This window comes from Dromiciops gliroides, chromosome 5 (assembly GCF_019393635.1).
Source record: "Dromiciops gliroides isolate mDroGli1 chromosome 5, mDroGli1.pri, whole genome shotgun sequence".
Taxonomy (NCBI): Eukaryota; Metazoa; Chordata; class Mammalia; order Microbiotheria; family Microbiotheriidae; genus Dromiciops; species Dromiciops gliroides.
Genome location: NC_057865.1, coordinates 114,390,676 through 114,409,197, shown reverse-complemented (window position 1 = coordinate 114,409,197; position 18,522 = coordinate 114,390,676). Strand labels below are relative to the sequence as shown.

General features: G+C 41.6%; 1 protein-coding gene across 2 annotated transcripts in view; it reads right to left on the bottom strand.

The window, feature by feature from the left end:
- PLXNA4 (plexin A4) overlaps positions 1-18,522 on the bottom strand; it is a 699,236-nt gene that overhangs the window by 68,495 nt on the left and 612,219 nt on the right. For both annotated transcript variants that reach the window (XM_043965884.1, XM_043965883.1), the window contains exons 17-21: positions 15,768-15,861; positions 15,250-15,489; positions 14,355-14,501; positions 13,068-13,302; positions 7,664-7,806 (exon numbers count right to left, since the gene is read on the bottom strand). In XM_043965884.1, the coding sequence (XP_043821819.1) occupies positions 7,664-7,806; positions 13,068-13,302; positions 14,355-14,501; positions 15,250-15,489; positions 15,768-15,861 (859 nt within the window). The remainder of the gene's footprint in view (positions 1-7,663; positions 7,807-13,067; positions 13,303-14,354; positions 14,502-15,249; positions 15,490-15,767; positions 15,862-18,522) is intronic.

The following is an 18,522-nucleotide window of genomic DNA, read 5'->3' as shown; positions in this document are numbered from 1 at the left end:
TGGGTCCTGGAATCTGAAAGGCAATGAGGACAGTGACCTTTCCCTACCCCTTTCTCTCTAACTGTTCAGCTTTTATTTCCTTTAGCTCTTTAAAAGCTTAAAGTAGGGGCAGCTAGATGGTATAGTGGATAAGGAACCAGCCTGAATTCAGGAGGACCTGAGTTCAAATCCGGCCTCAAACACTTGACACTAGCTATGTGACCTTGGGCAAGTCACTTGACCTTCATTGCCCTGCAAACCCCCCCCCCCCCAAAAACAAACAAACAAACAAAAAACAAACAAAAAGCTTAAAGTAAAGCATTTCCTCTGAAAGGAGGCAGTGGAAGGGATCAGAGCCAAGCAGGACTCTGACAAATCCTGTTGGGGCTTCCCCTTTTCCATAGTTTCAGCAGTACCTCTTGGCTCTTGTCCATAGCCTTCACTCCCCAACCCTTTGCCTCCATCTTGTTCTCTCCAATCCCTACTTACCTAGCCCCTGACTCTAGAGGCCAGCCTCAAGGGGTCTACCAGAGTTCCAGGAAAAGAGTCTGGACCCATTGTCTGCTTCCTGTATGCCTAATCCTCATTGGCACCCCATTCTACTGTAGGAGCTGATGCCATTAACTCCAGGTAACCAGGAGAAAAAAGGGAAAATGCAGGAACCACAGAGACCTTGACATATACTCAAGTCTCAGGTTTAAGCCTATCATCATTTACCTGTTTCTTTTTTTATCTACCTGACTCATCCCCAAACCACTCACACCAACTTTCCCTAAGGTATTCCTATTTATAGACCCTGGGAACAGGCTCAGATGGAGTCTCTGATCCCTTCTGGAAAAGTCTCTCCCACATTAAACTCGTTGGATTTAAGATTCAGAAAATCTGAGTTCAAATCCTCGCTTTGGCATTTACTATCTCTGTGACTGTGGGCAAGTCACCTAAGTTTCTGGACCTCAGTTTCCTTATCTGTAAAATGAAATCCTTTCACTAAGGTCCTAGAGACTATGATCTTTTATGTAAGGGGATTTCCCTAAAGAAAAATACTGGTTTTCAGACAAAGGAGGTATTCCCTAACTCATTTGGGATCACCACATCTCAAGAGAGGAAAGAGATTAAACTAAGTTATAGGTACTGTACTCCTGGCATGACCATGGCTGAATGATTTGAACCAATGAATGGATCAGTGTTGACCTGGGGGGAGGTTTCCAGGTTTGGGCACCAGAGATTCATCATCCTTGGCTCTTCTCAGTAAGACATTTTTTACCAGACATTTGTTTGAAGGCATAGTCTTGTGTGTTTATTAAATCTTAGCACGATATAAAGCTGAAACTGACATGCCAGATAACAGAATTTAGGTCCAAAAAGATCTCATCAGATTGGGGTAATGGATAGAGGTGAATAAGAGGCTGTTTAAAATTAGGGATAAATGTCAAGTCTTTTATTTAGGTTCAAAAAGTAAACTATACAAATATAGAGAAGACCAAGCAAGAAAATGGTTCATGTAAAAAACAAAAACAACAAAAATGAAAATGAAAATGAAAACCTTTTATGCCTTTCTGTGGACAACAAGATACCTTGAACATAATAAGTGCTTAATAATATTATTTGAATTGAATAATGTGACATGGCAGCTGAATAAAAAGGTAATGTGATCTTAGGCTGAATTAATAGAAGAATAATGTTTAGAAAAAAGCAAGGTCATGGTCTTCCTATATTTTGTCCTTATCAGACCACATCTGCAGTATTATTTAGTTCTGGGCATCACATTTTGGTATGTATGCTCGAAAACTAGAAGAGAGTAAACAGGACGTAGAGGGCATTAAGACCATATCATGAAAGGGTTATTTGAAAGAACAAGGGATATTCAGCCTAGGGAAGAAAAGATTCAAAATGGACAGATATTAGAAGGGCTGTCACACTGAAAAGATATGAGACATTCTGTTTGCCCCTAGAGATCAAAGCTAGGAATAACACTGAGGGGCTAATTTGCACTCAATATAAGGAGGTGGGGAATCTCAACAATCTAAGTTGTACAAAAATGAAATCTGGATTAGTGAATGCATAAAAACAAATTTAGTAAGTGCCTATGTGTCAGTCACTCTAGAAAACAACACAAAGTGAAGACTGTTCTTCAGTCTAAGGAGAGACATTCTAATAGGGAGAGTGATGATCAGGTATGGGCGTTTGGAGCTGGGGAGTCACAGGGATGATAAATAAAGCCAAAAGACATAAGACTCTCTTATCCTTTTCAGAACTAATGGTAGAATTACTTTGATTACTGTTCCTAGAGTAAGAGGTGGAAAGTGGTAGGAGCCAGGGAAAGTGCATTGAGGGAATTGGAGATGCCTGGAATAGACAAATAGATAAAATGTGTAACATGGTCAGGAAGAATGGGGTTAGAAATAGTAGGCTATTCATTCATCAATCAGAACACTCCAGGACAAGAGTGAGTTTCTAGTCACTGAGAAACAGAGGTGAATGGGTTTTATTTTTGTTAAAAACTCAAGTGTTGAGTTTAACTTTATATTTATCTCGATAAATTTTCATCTTTAAATTTGATTCTGCCCATCCTTCTAACCTAGAATTCTTGACCCAAGATTCATGATGTATGTACATATACACATGTACAAATATGTATGAGAACATGCATACATGTGTATATATTATATAGATATGTATGAATATATGTATGCATATTACATCTCTATCCATAGATATAGATAACAATATTTCAATATAATTGGTTTCCTTTGTAATTCTATGTATTTTATTTTATGCACTTAAAAACATGATTCTGAGATGGGATCATAGACCTCAGCAGACTGCCGAAGGGCTCCATAACCCCAAAAGGGTGAAGAACTCCAATTCTAACTTGTCAAAGAATGTTTTAGAGGGAATTTGTACTCAGAGATCAATTAGACTAGCTGACCTTTGAGGTTTCTCAGCATTCTGGGATTCTGGGGGGCTGGATAAGGCTGAGCAAGAAGGTGTAGATGAACGGATGAACAGACCAGTAGATAAATGTGTATGGAGGGAAAAAAGAAGGAGAGAGAGCACACAAATGGGGAGGCTCCACTCTATTTCCCTAATTATTCCTCCTAAGCCCAAGGTATACACATTAGTGAGTTCATTGGTTTGTCATGAATGAGAAAAGGTTGAGCTCTAGATGACTCTACTGCCCTTTTGGAATATTTCTGTTTCCAGGAAGTCAACAGGGTGGAACTAAGGAGGCATCTGGAAAAAAAAATAAGCAAGGAAAGTGTGATTCAAAACTCCCTTACTAGAATGCTGAATCTCACATCACCTCGGGCTAATGTGCAGCAGCAAAAGTTTATTTCTGCTCATGTCTGCAAGCAATTAATTAGCAAGTTTATTGGAAACTAGAAGGCCACGTAACCTGCTCCAGACAGAGCCTTTTCCTGACAATTAGCCATCTTGTGGGCTCCTTACTAAGGAAAATAGGAGCTGAATCAGAGTAGATTTTATTTTAACTCCTTCATGGTCAGAAGACCTGATAGAAAGCCCCTCTTTCAGAGGAAGGCCCAGAGAGCAAAGTAAATCAACAAATCAAGTAATCAATAAACAAACAAATGAAAATAAGAAAGACAGTCGATAAGCATTTATTAAGTGCTTACTATGTGCCAAGCACTATGCTGAGAGCAAAGAAAGGCAAAAGATAGTCATTGCTTGCAAGGAGTTCCCAGTCTAATGGAAGAAGCAAGATGCAAACAGCTATGTACATAGAAACTAAATCAGATATAATCAAGAGAGAGAAGGCATGAATATTAAGGGGGTTTGGGAAAGGCTTCTTGCAGAAGAGTATGTGGGAGTGAGTAAGCTATAAGAAGAAAGGAAATGCAGGGGATCAGTTATGAAAGGCTTTGAATGCCAAATAGAAGGTTTTATATTTGATTCCAGAGGTGATGGGGAGCCACTGGAATTTATTGAATAGAGGGGTTGACATGGTCAGAACTTTACTTTGAGAAGATCAATTTGATAGCTCAGTCAGTAGAAGATAGAGTGGAGGGGGTAGAAACTTGTGCCAGGGACACCTAACCCCATGAGGTTCTGTACCAGGCAGCATGGGAGAAGAGAAAGGGGCATATAGGAGGAATATATCAAAGCTAGAAATTTCAAGATTTGGCCACAGATTGGATATGGGGAATGTTGAGAGTGAGGAGTCACCAGGTTGGGAACCTGACTGATTGGGAGAATGGAGGTGCCCTCAACAGTAACAGAGAAGTTAGGAAGAAGGGAAGGGTTTGGGGAAAGATAATAAGCTCAGTGTTGGGTATGCTGATTTTAAGATGTCCAATGGGCAACTGAAGATGCCCAGAGAGGGAAGATATATGCCATGTGGGGAATGAGGGTGATACAAATTTATATGGCAAAGACTAGGGTATGTGGTCTGGTTGGGCAGGGTAGGCTTGTGGGTGGTCAGTGTGTGTGTAGATATGCTAGTCTTTTACAATTATAATTTATGCAGATTGCATATCTGTCAAGTGAATGGCTGAATGACTTGTCCTGGAATTCTCAATATATCTATCCCTATCTTCCAGATTCCTCTAAGGATCCCAGTGCATCAAATGAGTTTATAAGGATGATAATAAGTGTGATCCAAACACCTGCAAATATTTGTAACTTTCTCCTTGTATAAGGAAAGAATGAATGCTCAAACAATAGTATAATTAAATGGACTTGCGACTGGTTGAATGGGAAAACTAAAAGGGTAGTCATGGGTTTGTTTTCAAATTGGTATCTCCAAGAAAATATCCTGGAGATCAGTGCTTGGTCTTGTGCTAATAGTTTTTATCCATGGCTTGGGAATACTCATAGGTAGCTCCTTCCTTTTGGACATATAATATAATATAACAGAATAGCCACCATGGAAAAGTTTGAAGTCTGAGATCTCTGTGGGAAAGAAGGTCATCCTTGAGATGAGATATTTAGTGATTACTTATAATAGCTTTTTGAGTTGTGAAATTGTTATTTTACAGGTTAGGGAACTGACAGCAATAGAGATGATGTGCATTGCCAAAGGTTGCATAACTAATAAGAGTCAGAGGGGGGTCTCTTGAACCCAGGACTTTTTGATTCCAAACTCAGTCTTCTCTCCACTCTGCTAGGCACTTCTCTCTACAATGCTAAAATTTCATTTGACACCAGCAACTACTTCTTGGGTCAAAAATGAGACCTAGTAATTCAAGAAACAGCTATTAAGCACCTACTGTGTGCAAGGGACTGTGCTAGGCATGAAGGCAACAGAGACAAAAATGAGTGTTCACTGACCGATATGAACTACCAAAAGGAGAGTGGAAAAAAATGAAGAGGGGGGAAGCAAGCTACGAAATGAGATGGGGAAGGAGGGAAGGAAAGTAGAAGGGAATAAGCATCTATATAGCATCTACTAAGTGCCAAGCACTGTGAGGAAGAAGGAAGAGAAGAAGACAGAAAGAAGGAAAGAAAAAAAAAAGAAAAAAGTTAAAAATATATATATTTTTTAAAATAGGGAAAGAAAAACCTACATATACTGAGAAGTGGCAGACATATCTGTCTCAAGCACCTTTTAGTGATATCCCTGGCATCCTAGGGTCTATTTACTTGTCTAGACAAATACGTCACCAAATCCAGAAAGATGTGCCATCTGACCACTGAAACACGTAACAGCCTGTGTTTGTTGATACATGTCTATTTTCCATTTCTATCTCTAATTTAATCCTTCCATATATATATTTGAGTGTTCACATACACACACACACACACACACACACACACATATATATCAGAGAGACAGAGAGAGAAAGACACAGATGTGTATGTGAGAGACAGAGAGAGAGTGACAGAGACAGAGACAGAGACATAAACAGACAGACACAGAGACAGAGAGAGACAGAGACAGAAAGATAGAGAGAGAAAGTGCGCACCTAGTATAGATAGGGTGGATACTATCTGGGATACAGAGGTATAGAAAACATTGTTCTTGCTGATAATAATTACAATCCACATTTATAGAGGGCTTTTACATATGCAAAGCAGTTTCCTCACAATGACTCTGGGATGGAGGTAATCCAAATATACCTAATTTACAGATGAGGAATCTTATCAGGGAAGGGAAGTGATTTTTCCAGGGTCACGTAAGTAGAAAGTGTTGGCTCTGGGATTCAAACCCGGATCACCTGATCTTCTAAGCCTTAAAGGTGCCTCTCTATTTACAAACAGTGACATATTTGGATCTTCCACAGTGCCCCCCTCCCCATTTCCTAGCATAAGCAAATTAACGAGCATGCAGTTCTGTCTACATCCCTCTGTTTCTTATTTAGTCTCTACACTTTGAAATATCCACATCTGGATCTGGGTTTCTTTACTTCGAGTTTGTCATTTGGCCAAGATGTCTTATGGAATCTCTACTAAATGTGGGACCTTAGGTAAAGAGACAGCTCGGTGACACAGACTGCTGAACATAGAGCAAGGAAAGGCATTATTATCCTTCAAGTCACCCAGGTTCACATCATCAAACTTACCCCACATATCCAACTCAGGAAGACCTGAGTTCAAATCCAACTTCAGACACCCTACGCAAGTCACTCAACCCCTGTCTGCCTCACTTTTCTTATCTGTGAAATGATAGTAATAATGCCATCTGTCTTACAGGTTTTAGATAATATTTGTTAAGTACTTAGAAAACCTACAAATGCTATTGTTGTAATTGTTATTTAACACAGATTTACTATTGAAAGGGATGACCATAGAGGTTATCTAGTGCAACACTTTGGGTTTTTCCCCTCATTTTATTATTTTTAATATTTTTTTCAAATTTATTATTTATTTACTTTAAATAGTCTTTTCTTTTTAAATTTTGAGGTCCAAATTCTCTCCTAGCCACTGAGAAAGCAAGAAATATGATGTCAATTATACATGTGAAATCATGCAAAACATATTTTCATATTAACCATATTTTTAAGAAGCAAGAAAAACAAAGAAAGTTAAAAAATATACATTTCACATTGTGTTCAGAGTTCATCAGTTCTCTCTCTGGAGGTGGATGGCATTTTTTTTCATCATGACTCTTTTGGAATTTTCTTGGATCACTGTATCAATTAGAGTAGCCAAGTCATTCAGAGTTGATCATCATTGCAACATTACTATTATGTCACAACATTTCATACTTACAGCATTGCTGTCACTGTGCAAAACAATCTCCTGGTTCTTCTCCCTTCACTTTGCATCAGTTCATATAGGTCTTGACATGATTTTCTGAAACCACTTCCCTCATCATTTCCCAACCTCTCATTTTTACAGATGAGATAATAGCACCATTGAGTTTAAATGACTTGTTCAAGCTCACATAGGTAGTAGATGCCAGAGTTAGGATTCAAACTTAGGTCCCATGACTTATAGTCATGCTTTGTCTTCTGTATATGGTACAGTGGAAAGAGTGCCAGTATCAGAATCAGAGGTTGTAGGTTCAAATCCTATCTCTGTCACTTATGACCTACATGAGTTTGACCAACTTCTCTGGGCCTATAAAATGAGACCTCTGAAGTCCTTTCTAGCTCTCAAGGTATTATTTTTCCTTTACCTCCCTCTAGACTCCATTCTTTTCATCTATAATAAGAAAGGCTCTTGAAAACCTATTCCAGGGGAAAGATTCAATTAATCTACAACAAAGTATATTATTGCTCACCTCCAGGTCCCGGAGAACAGGGTGATCTTCTATGCCAGGAAATAACACTCGCATGGTATATGTCCGATAGTCCAAGAAGGGAATTCCAGCTCCATCCAGGTCACTTGTCAGCTCATGGATATCTGTCTGCAGCTCAGCAAAAGCTGGGATAAAGGAAAATCACAAGGAGACTGCTGGGGGTGGAGGGAATTACTTGGAGGTTGAACTCCAATGACCATGGTGTGATCCAACTGTTTAGAAGTGCCATGGGTTAAGTTAAAATCCATAGCTCTTAAACCAGGGGTTCTTAGCCTTTTTGTGTATCACGGATCCCTTGGTCAGTTTAGTGAAACCTATGAACCCTTCCCAGAATTATGGTTTTAAATGCACAAAATAATATAAACATATTGGTTTGCAAAGGAAAACAATTATAATGAAACAGAGGTATCAAAATTTTTTTGTGGGGCAATGAGGATTAATTGACTTACTCAAGGTCACACAGCTAGTAAGTACCAAGTGTCTGAGATTGGATTTGAACTCAAATCCTCCCGAATCCAGGGCCAGTGCTTTATCAACTGTGCCACCTAGATACCCCCCAAAATATTTTTAAAAAATTTATGGACCCCAGATTAAGAACTTTGGCTTTAAATCTAAACCCTCAAAAAGGAAATAATAGAGGAGCTATTGATTATCTCTAATTTATCCTATGTCTCTACCTCTCTTTCTCATTTGTACATAGTTTTTTACATGTTGTCACCCTCATTAGACTGTATACTTCTTGAGAGCAAGGACCATCTCCTACAAATATTATCAAATATGCCACCTTACAAATATTCTCTCATTTTATCCTAACAACAAACCTATAAGATAGATGTTGTTATTACTGACATTTTACATTTAAGAAAATGGAGGCAGAAGAGATTAACACAGTGCCAGGCACAGAGTGGGTGCTTAATAAATGCTTATTGACTGACTGCCTGAGTGACTTCATTAAGGGATATTAACAAGGAGGATGACTAGATTTCAGAAAAAAGGTCTTCCTCATGGCATAAAACAATTCAAGGGGCTGAATTACCTACGTCACCAAACTGAAAATGTTAACAAGTCACATTTATATAGTACTTCAAGGTTTATAAAGTGCATGTCCCATAACAACCCTGTGAGATAAGTAATACAAATATTATTATCCCTTTTTCAGGGATGAAGAAACCAAGATTGGATATGTGAGATGAATTGGAGGTAGGTGTTGATCATGATACCAATGTTATGAGGTGGGGTGACTGGGAGGATGATGGTACTCTTGACAGTAATAAGGAAGGTCAGAAGAAGCAAAAGTTTGGGGACAAGATAATGAGTTTTATTTTAGACATGTTGAATTTAAGATGCCTATCGGAAATCCAATTCAAAATGCCTAGGAGGCAGGTAGTGATGTGGGAGATTGGGGCTGAATACACACACACACACACACACACTCATATACATATATGTGCATACACATATATTCACATGTACATATGAATATATACACACATATATGTGTATATGGAAAGACAGATAAAGAGAGAGAGAAAAAGGAATCATCTGCCTAGAGATTATAGTTGAGCCTCTTGGGAGTTGATGAGATCATTAAATGAGATAGTGGATATAAGGAAAAGAAAAAAGGGCCCATGGCAAAGCCTTGGGGGACACCCACAATTAGTGGGTCTGACCTGGATGAAGACCAAGCAAAATAGACTGCAAGGTGGTTAGACAGGGAGGAGAAAAACCAGGAGAGAGGAACATCACAGAAACCTAGAAGGGAGCTAGTATCTGGGGGAAGAAGCTACTCCATTGTCACAGGCTGCAGAGAATTCAAGGATAAAGACTGAGAAAAGGATTATAGATTCTGTAATTAAGGCGTTGTAGGTGGCTTTGGGGAGAGATTGCAGAGGGGTAGGTGAGAAGATAAAAAAAGAAAGCATTCAGTATAGATGGCTTTCTCAAGGTGTTTAGCTGGGGTGTGCAGTGGTGGAGTGGAGCTAGGTGGTACAGTGGATGGAATGTTGGGTCTGCAATCAGGAAGACTCATCTTCCTGAGCTCAAACCTGGCTTCAGACACTTACTAGCAGTATCACCCTGTGTAACTTAGCCCTGTTTGCCTCAGTTTCCTCATCTGTAAAGTAAACTGGAGAAGGAAACTTCAAACCACTACAGTATCTCTCCCAAGAAAACCCCAAATGAGGTCAACACAGAGGTTGGACACAACTGAACTGAATGATGAATTCTGTGCAGTGGTGGAGAGAGGAGATAGGTCCATATCCAAGAGGGACTGTAAGAAGAAATGAGAGCTTATTAAGGATGGAGGAGATGTAGTTGTGTTTGTAGGCAGCAGGGAAGAAGCCAAAGTGTGGGCAATCTGACAGAGGAGACTGGAGGGGATGAGATTAAGGGTACATGTAGAGGGGCCAGAGGTAGGATGGGAACTCAGACCCCTCCTGACTCTGGGTCCAGCACTTTTCTCTTGTTGCCTCTCATAGAAAAGGAGATGGTCATGATGATCATGATGAGATTGACATAGATGTCTGGGAATAGGGAGAGAATGAATCCCATTCTAAAGGGGGCATGGCTCTACCTTTCAAAACAGATCTCTCTCTCTCTCTCTCTCTCTCACACACACACACACACACACACACACACACACACACACATACACATACACACTGCAGGCTGCAAAGCATCTGCAACACTTCTGTGTGCAGCAGAGTCAAAATAAAGGAACACAACAAACTAAATAAAAATCCAGGAGAACATAGATGATATGAATATGTGGTCTACTAAGTCAGTATGAGCCCACAGGGATCTTCATGTATGGGTTAGTCGTCTCTTATTTCTATTTGGGTTTGACACAACTGTTTTAGAGGAACTGACCCATCTGTATAGATTTTACATATGATATATTATGCAGTAAAGGAGAAATGGGAGAAATGATGTAGTGTTATGGCTAGAAAGTTGGCTTTGGAGCCAGCATGGCCTGGTTCCCAGTGACCCACCCTGGCTGTGTGACCCTAGACAAATCCCTTAACTTCTCAGTGCCCCTAGACAACTTTTTAAAGCTACAGATTTCAGAGCATTTAGAGAAGTAGTTTCTTCTTTGGGTAGTTTCTTGGACCAATGAAAACACACACACACACACACACACACACATACACACACACACACACACACACACACACACACACACACACACACACACACACACACACACCAGCTTTCCTTTGGTCCCAGAAGAAACTGAGTTCCCCGCCGGGTCACCTCTATTGACAAACTGTCAGGAATGTGACTCCCTGTCTGACTGCTAATTTCTCCTTCCCTCTGAAACTTCTCCAAGGGAATCTTCACTTGCCTGGCGCCCCAGCTCTGCTCCCCCCTCCCAGTTGGGTCACTCAGCTGGTGGGGAGGAAGGAAAGTGGGGGGTGGGGGGTGGGAAAAGCTTTCTTTTTATCGGGCCGCAGCTTTCCTTTAAGTCACCAAGCGCCTTCAACATTCAAAGCACTGCGCCAGCGACACATGAAAGAGATTCTAATCACTACACCTAATTAGAGGGAAGAGTACATTGCGGAGAAAAAAATTAAGCGGCGTAAATATAATAAAAGGCAGTAATTAACAGTCCCATAAGGCGGATGTTGTGTTGACAGCTGAAGGATGTAGAGAGGGGAAGGAAGGAATCCATTTCCCCATCAAAAAGTAGGCACTTCCCAATAGAGAATTGGTGAGGCCTAAACCCCCCAGGTACAGAACCCAGCTTATTCCACAGAAGAATCTATAGCCAAGAGCAGGTATAAATTCTCTCTCTCAGGGTCACTCATGAAAATGATTTCCTAGGGGTCACAAGAGCCTGACTTACATTTTCTTCTTGGATTGCTTATGTCTAATTTCATTGATCTCTCTTTTGTACATATATGTTTACTATGTGCACATATAGTTACATAATAAATATACATATAATGCATGCACTGGTCTATTACACACATGCATGTACATGTGTTCACATGCATACACATATACACACATACACATACACATACACATACATGTATAAGGAAAAATGAAATGAGGAAACTCCCTCTTCCAATATAGAACTGTACCCGCTCTATAATTTATAATCTTAGACAGTTGGCTGGGACACTGAGGTTTCAGTGATGTCCTGAGGATCACGCAGCCACATATACATGAGAAGCAAGACTTGATCCTCAGTCTTCTGGACTCTGAGGCTGATGAGTGCTGACTGGATGACCCTTGGAAAGTCACTTAATATCTTATCTCCCACCAGGCTTGGAAGTACATTAGTATAATATCTAGCAATAGGTCAGTTAGAGACTAGTGTACAGCTTGACCTTGGGAGTTTTGAGCTATAGTCAGGCTAAAGTTGATCTGGTGCCTAGACTGAGACCGCCACCAATAGGATGAGGCCCTGGGGAGAGAAGAGTCCGGAGGCTGCCTAAGGAGGGGTGATCTGGCCAAGGTCAAAACTTCTGTGCTGTTAAGCACTGGGATTGGTGCCATGAGTGGATGCAGTACTTCTAGCCTAGATGAGATAGGGAAATCAGAATTGGAAAAAAAAAATCATCTCATCGCCTCAGGCAATTCTCTAAAATTATATGCTGCAGTGTAGGTATAGATCTGCATTGGTAGGAGATTTGTCATTGGGAGTTCCTTGCAACAATAAAATCACAAGTCCAGTCTAAAAAGATAGATATATGATAGGTGGGTGGATAGACAGACAGATAATGCAGCAAGGCCTAAGGTCCATGGCCAAATCTCTCACCATTGAGGTCCTGGGGCAGAGATGCTAGGGAGAATGATTCAGTACCCAGCCGCCAAAGGGAGGGGCAGGCGTCCCAGTGAGTAGCATATATACAACTCAGCAGCATTTATATGCTGCTACTAAATATCTGTATTTCAACTTACTGCCCCCAGCCTTTGTCCTGAGTGAATAGTGAAAAGGACGCTGGTCTAGGAATCAGAAGATTTGTGTGGAAATCTTGGGATCTGCTACTACCCAGCTTGTCACCTAATTTAATCTCTCTGGGCCTCAGTTTCCTCATTTGTAAAATGGGAAGATTGGATTAAATTAGGTTCAATTAAATACACTGGGAATTTATTAAACAAGGCATTTGATTAGGTGTCAAAGAAACAAAAACAAAGCAACAACAAAACTGTTTCTGCCTTCAAGAAGTTTACGTTCCCTTCTTCTAGTGTTGTCTTCCCCACTGTACCATAAGGCCCTTGAAGGCAGCAACCATGTTTTGCCTTTTGTCCTATCCTCAGCACTTAATATTATGCTAGCATGTAGCAGGTGCCTAATAAATGCTTACTGACTGACTGCCTGACTGACTATGATGTTGTCATGAGTCCTAGGAACCAGAGCCCCCATCCCGACAGGTACCTTCTTTGCACTCCAGAGCCACACGGGACTCCAGGTTGTCCATCTGCATCTGCAGCCTCTTCAGGGTGAGGTCACTCTCACGGGACTTGCGCTTGTAGGCAATGAGCACAGCCACTATGAAGATGATGAGGAGCCCCCCGGCCACAGCGATGCTGACGATAGCAGGCAGGCTGAGAGGGCTGTCTGGAGAGATGTACACCATTCCAGGGGAGTACTCCATGCCCCCCACTCGGGCCTGTGGGATAGATAGGCCAGAAGTGGTGGTGGGCCATAGAGTTGGATGAGCATCAGAAGGGAGGTGGATATAAAAGGAGGATTGAATTAAAGTCTGTCCTGATTAGGAAATAGTCCTAATCTACAGTCTACTGAGGACCAGGTGGGCTGATGGGGGAAAGAAACGACATCAGCAGTACCATGCCACTTGTACTACGACATTGTACCACTAGTCACAAGGGAACAGGGTGAGAGCGTGTGGCTAATTTATTACACGCCATCCCTACCCCTGAAAAAAAAAACAAATAAAAACCATTGAAGTGCATGTTCTTCTGAGAGAGAAGGAAATCGGTAGTGTCAGTTTTCATAAGCAAAGAACTACATACAATTAGGGCTCTTGGAAGAAGTAGGAAATTGAATTCGTGCTTGGCACCGCTTGTATATATTCGAGTTTAAGAGAAGGCAAAATTGAACATACAGGACCCTCTGGCTACCCCCTGTTCCCTCCTCTCATACAATATGGCAGTCTAGGCTGCACCATTCTATTCAATTTTTCCTTCTGCCTTGAGTGTTTCACTCCTGGTTCCTATATGGGCATGTTTCTCTCATTCAACTTTAGGCTCTTTGAGGACAGGGATCAATGTCTTCTTTTTTCTTTTCTTTTTGTATCTGAATAGTACTTAGCCCAGCACTAGGTGTGTTGTAGATGATTAAAATAAATGTCTATTGACAGGAAGTGCTGATAAGTTTCCCACCCCTTGCCCCAATTGCCAGCCAATACTCCATCAGTTGGCAAAGGAAGCTGTTCAAACAGGGACTTGCTGGGTAATGTATATACTGAGCAGAGTGAGTAAGATTTGGAGAGGACCTAAGAGGTGCAGGTGCCCACAGGGATGGTGAGATGAAGGGATAGTCTCTGAATAGCCCAGCTGCTAGAAAGCTTTTTGGGTGCTAGGTTTGGCCCCATGCCCCCAAGACTGTCAATGTTAGGCTGGAGAACTCCCAATCTTCCCATCTACCCCTCATGCCTCCCATCCCACTGCTCTGTCCTGGGTCTGGTCATGCTGAGCTCACCATCACTTTGTGTCGTCCAATGAGGTTGGGAGATTCACAGAGCAGTTGGACATCTGACACCGTCACGGTACATGGCTTCTCTCCAACCAACACTGTGTAGTTCAGTTTCATGTTACCTCCAGCCACCGGTGGAATCAAATTCTTGCCCTGGATGGATAGAAAAACCCCATTCCCCAGCCTGAAGCTACTACCACACTTATAGGTCTTCTCTTCCCAGCCTGAACTCATGTTTCATAGGATCACTGAATCCTTGGCCTAGAGCTAACAGGGACCTTAGAGGTCACCAAGTCTACCCCCCTCATTTTACACATGAGGAAAGTGAGGCACAGAGAAGTTAATCTACTTGCCTATGGTCATAGAGCTGTCTGAAGCCAAATTTGAACTCATCTTCTCAATTCCAAACCTAGCGTTCTATCCACCGCATTACCCTGGGAGTTTCCTAGGGGCGTGGGGCAACTAATAGCAGTTTGCATGGTTAGGAGAGGGCATCCCAACACTCCTTGGAAGCTCCCAGAGAAATGACCTGTGGTAGGCTGTGGAGAAAAAAGAAACAGTATAAGCTTCTGGTTTCTCATTTCCTAAACCATAAAGGGTAGACCTCAAGTTTGGGCATCAGCCAACCAGACTGGAATAAGTTACCTAGATCTACTCCTCTGATCCACTACTTGCCCTCAAAAAATGGACCAAGGCATTTACTTGCTGGGAATCAGTTTCCTCATCTATAAAATTAGGAGGTTGGACTGGATTTCATCTCCAAGGCCTCTGATGTATTATCTGCTGGGGGAAGAAAAGCCAAGCAATGGGAGTGGGCAGGGGTCACATGGCCTTCCCAAATTTGGCTCAGAAAGTATTTCCTATCTCTTTAATCTCCCACCTACCACAACTTCCCTTTTACCTTCAGAATGATGGGTGTGCCAGGTTTAAGCTCTAAGATGCCCGAAGGGCCAAAGGCCTCAAACACAGGGTTAGGGTAGTAGGTGAAGTTGGTCTTGTTAAGGATCAGCAGCGACTGGACATTGTCTAGGATGAAACCAAACTCCTCCGGCCTCTCAGTCAGGTCAGATTGGTGGTCGGGATCTACGGCAAGGGCTGGAGCCTGGCAGGTCATCTCAGTCGAATTCTGAACCTCACAGACCTGGGGACAGAGAATCCATGGCTGATTCTACCAGCATCTCATTATACAAACACACAGAGTATAGACATAATTCCATGGACATTCCAGGCTAAGAGTTTGACCACATGTAAAAAAAAAAAATATATATATATATATATATATATATATATATAAACATATATACATATGTACACATACATACATAATACACACACACACACACACACACAAATAAAACAGCATGGCCTATTACCCTCTGACTCCCATTCCCCCCAAGACTGCCCAGTCCCCCAACGCACATTGATGTGTTCCTTCCCTCCATGCTTAGCTCGGATCTGGGGATTCTGGATGAGGTCCAGGTGTGTCCCCCAGACAACAATGGGGGTATTTCCACTGAAAGGAAAGAGAATGAGACATGTGAGTCATTGGGTTCAGAGAAGATGCTGATGATTGATAATACTTATGTCGAAAAACAACCACTCAATGATCTTCAAACTGAATAATGATTATAATGACAATAAGTAAATTGAATAATAACGATGAGGCTCAGACTTAACAATAATGATGATGATATGAAATGGTAACTGGATGAATAATAAAGAAGATGATGATGCAACTGATTCCTAGCTGAGCAACCTTGGGCACTTAACGTCCCTGGGCACTGATACTTGTGTAAGGTCCCTGACAACAAAGTTACGATCCTACAACTCTGCTACTTCTCCACCATCTTTACAATGAGTCATTGTAATGTCTTCCCGACTCCTCTTCAGGATAGAGATTCATTCTAAGGCAAGCCAAAAGGCTTAACCTGGGCTTTCTTCAAACTTACATTCCTGGAACCCAGGCTGTTCTCATCTCCAGTTCTCTGGTCTAAGAGATGAATCAGCACCATAGAAGGCCAAAGGACAGATCTTGGAGTAAGAGAGGAAGTCAAGCACCTCCTCATCTGAGATTTCTAGCTACCAATGTAATTGGTGAAAATAGCCTTGCCTAAAAGCAACTGGACACCTCTGAGGCATACCTTGATGCCTAGAACAGCATTTCCCAGCCATTTTCAGCATCTGACCCATCTAAGACCTTTCTGAGTTTTTTGGGAGGGTGGGAAATCACCCTCTTCTTTTCAGTGTCATGTTGAGGATTTGGAGGTCAGAGGACCTGAGTTCAAATTCCAGTCCTACCACTTACTTACTACCTATGTGACACTGGGCAAGTCACTTAATGTTTCTGTGGCTCAGTTTCCTCACTAAGAAGAAAGAGAGGGCCAGATGAAGTGATCTCTAAGGTCCCAAATCTATGACTTTGTATTCCCTCTTCCCCTTCCATACTTCATTCGCCCCTTTAGCCATCTGTCCATCTATATCCCATGCTCCTAAATACATCACACACACACACACACACACACACACACACACACACACCCCAGCCATCTCCCTTGGCATGACTATAGACAAGAGGTTCTTGACCTTTTGTGTATTGTGGATCCCTTTGACACTCTGGTGAAGCCTATGGTCCCCAAAGGTATAATGTTTTTAGATGCATGAAATGAAATATATGGGATCACAATAGAAAGCAATTATATTGAAGTATAGTTATCAAAATATATAGGGGGGAAAAAACTAAGCTCATGAATCCCAGTGTAAGAACCCCTCCCTGCTCTAGACCTCTTCCCCCATCTTTTGTCTGGCAAATGAAGCTACAATAAAGCATTGAGGTATCCTCTAGGCAGTGAGGGTCTTCCCTGTGATCTGGCCATTCTTTCCTCCTCTTCTTCCTCCTCCTCCTCCTTTTCTGCCACTACCATCATTACCATTATCATCACCACCAACACCAGGATCAATACTTAGCAGCTATCTCCTTAACTCAAGCTGTTTCCCTCTAATGCAGACCACATGCATAATGCAAAACTTATCACTCTCAGATTTTGTTTCCTTAAGCGAGAAAAAAAAAACCAACAAACCCATAGTTTGGCTTAGCTGGTGAATTTAGAACTTGTCAGAAACCTTTCTCTTGATGATCACATTACTCAAGGTTGGCTGCATAGAACCAGAAGGTATAGTACTATTATTTATGTGACTAACAAGCAGGGGAAAGCTGTGAATTAAACCAAGATGTGAATTCAGTGGAGAACTTTTCGGCTCAAAGCAGAGAAGCAAGGGGGTGGGGGATATTGGTTTGGGGTTAAGGATAGTACAAAGCAAACATCTTAGATATTCAGGGTACTGGGTTTAAATACTGCTCTGGCCACTAATGTGTGATGTGATCTTTTATTCCTTCCCCTTCTTAATTAAGGTGATCGTCAAACCTAACAGGGCTATTAGGCTTTGCAGAATAGCTACAAACCCGCTAAAAACAAATGAGTTCTGATATGTATAAGAAAAGGCCATATTTCAATTAGATTTAAAATATTCCTTACTCAAAATGGCCCTTAGGATCCCGGATTCACTGGGTAACTTTGCTGGCCAATCTCTCAGCCCCAAGAGCCTGCATTGATGGCCCTCTGGCATGGCATTGCAGGCAGGGTTTATTGTTGGGATAGGAGGAAGGGTTGGGGTAGGGGTGAGGAGTGAGCACATAGCAGATGGAGATGAAATGCCTAGAGGCATGGGGTCAGAGTTAGGACCAACAGGCCTGAGTTCCTGATAGAGTAGTTTGCTCACCACCACCTTTCCCAATATTTCTTTCCACAATCCATGCTCATTAGCCTTTGTCTGGAAATGACAATCCCCTCCAATGTCTGGGTGAGGGATGGAATCATTCTGGACCAAAATCCCCTCCCAAGTTAGAAAGTGGGACCCTGGAAGGTTAGAGCTAGAAGAACTCGTTTTTAGGAAAAAATGTGGAACAGTCTGAAGAGCCTTGGGCTTGGAAACAGGATATCTGGTTGTTGTTGTTTTTTTTCTTTCAACATTTGTTTTTATAAGATTTCTAGTTCCAAATTTTTCTCCCTTCCTCCCTTTCCTCCCCCCTCCCCAAGACATCAAGCAATCTGATATAGGTTATATATGTACAATCACATTAAACACATTTTTGCATTAGTCATGCTGTGAAAGAAGA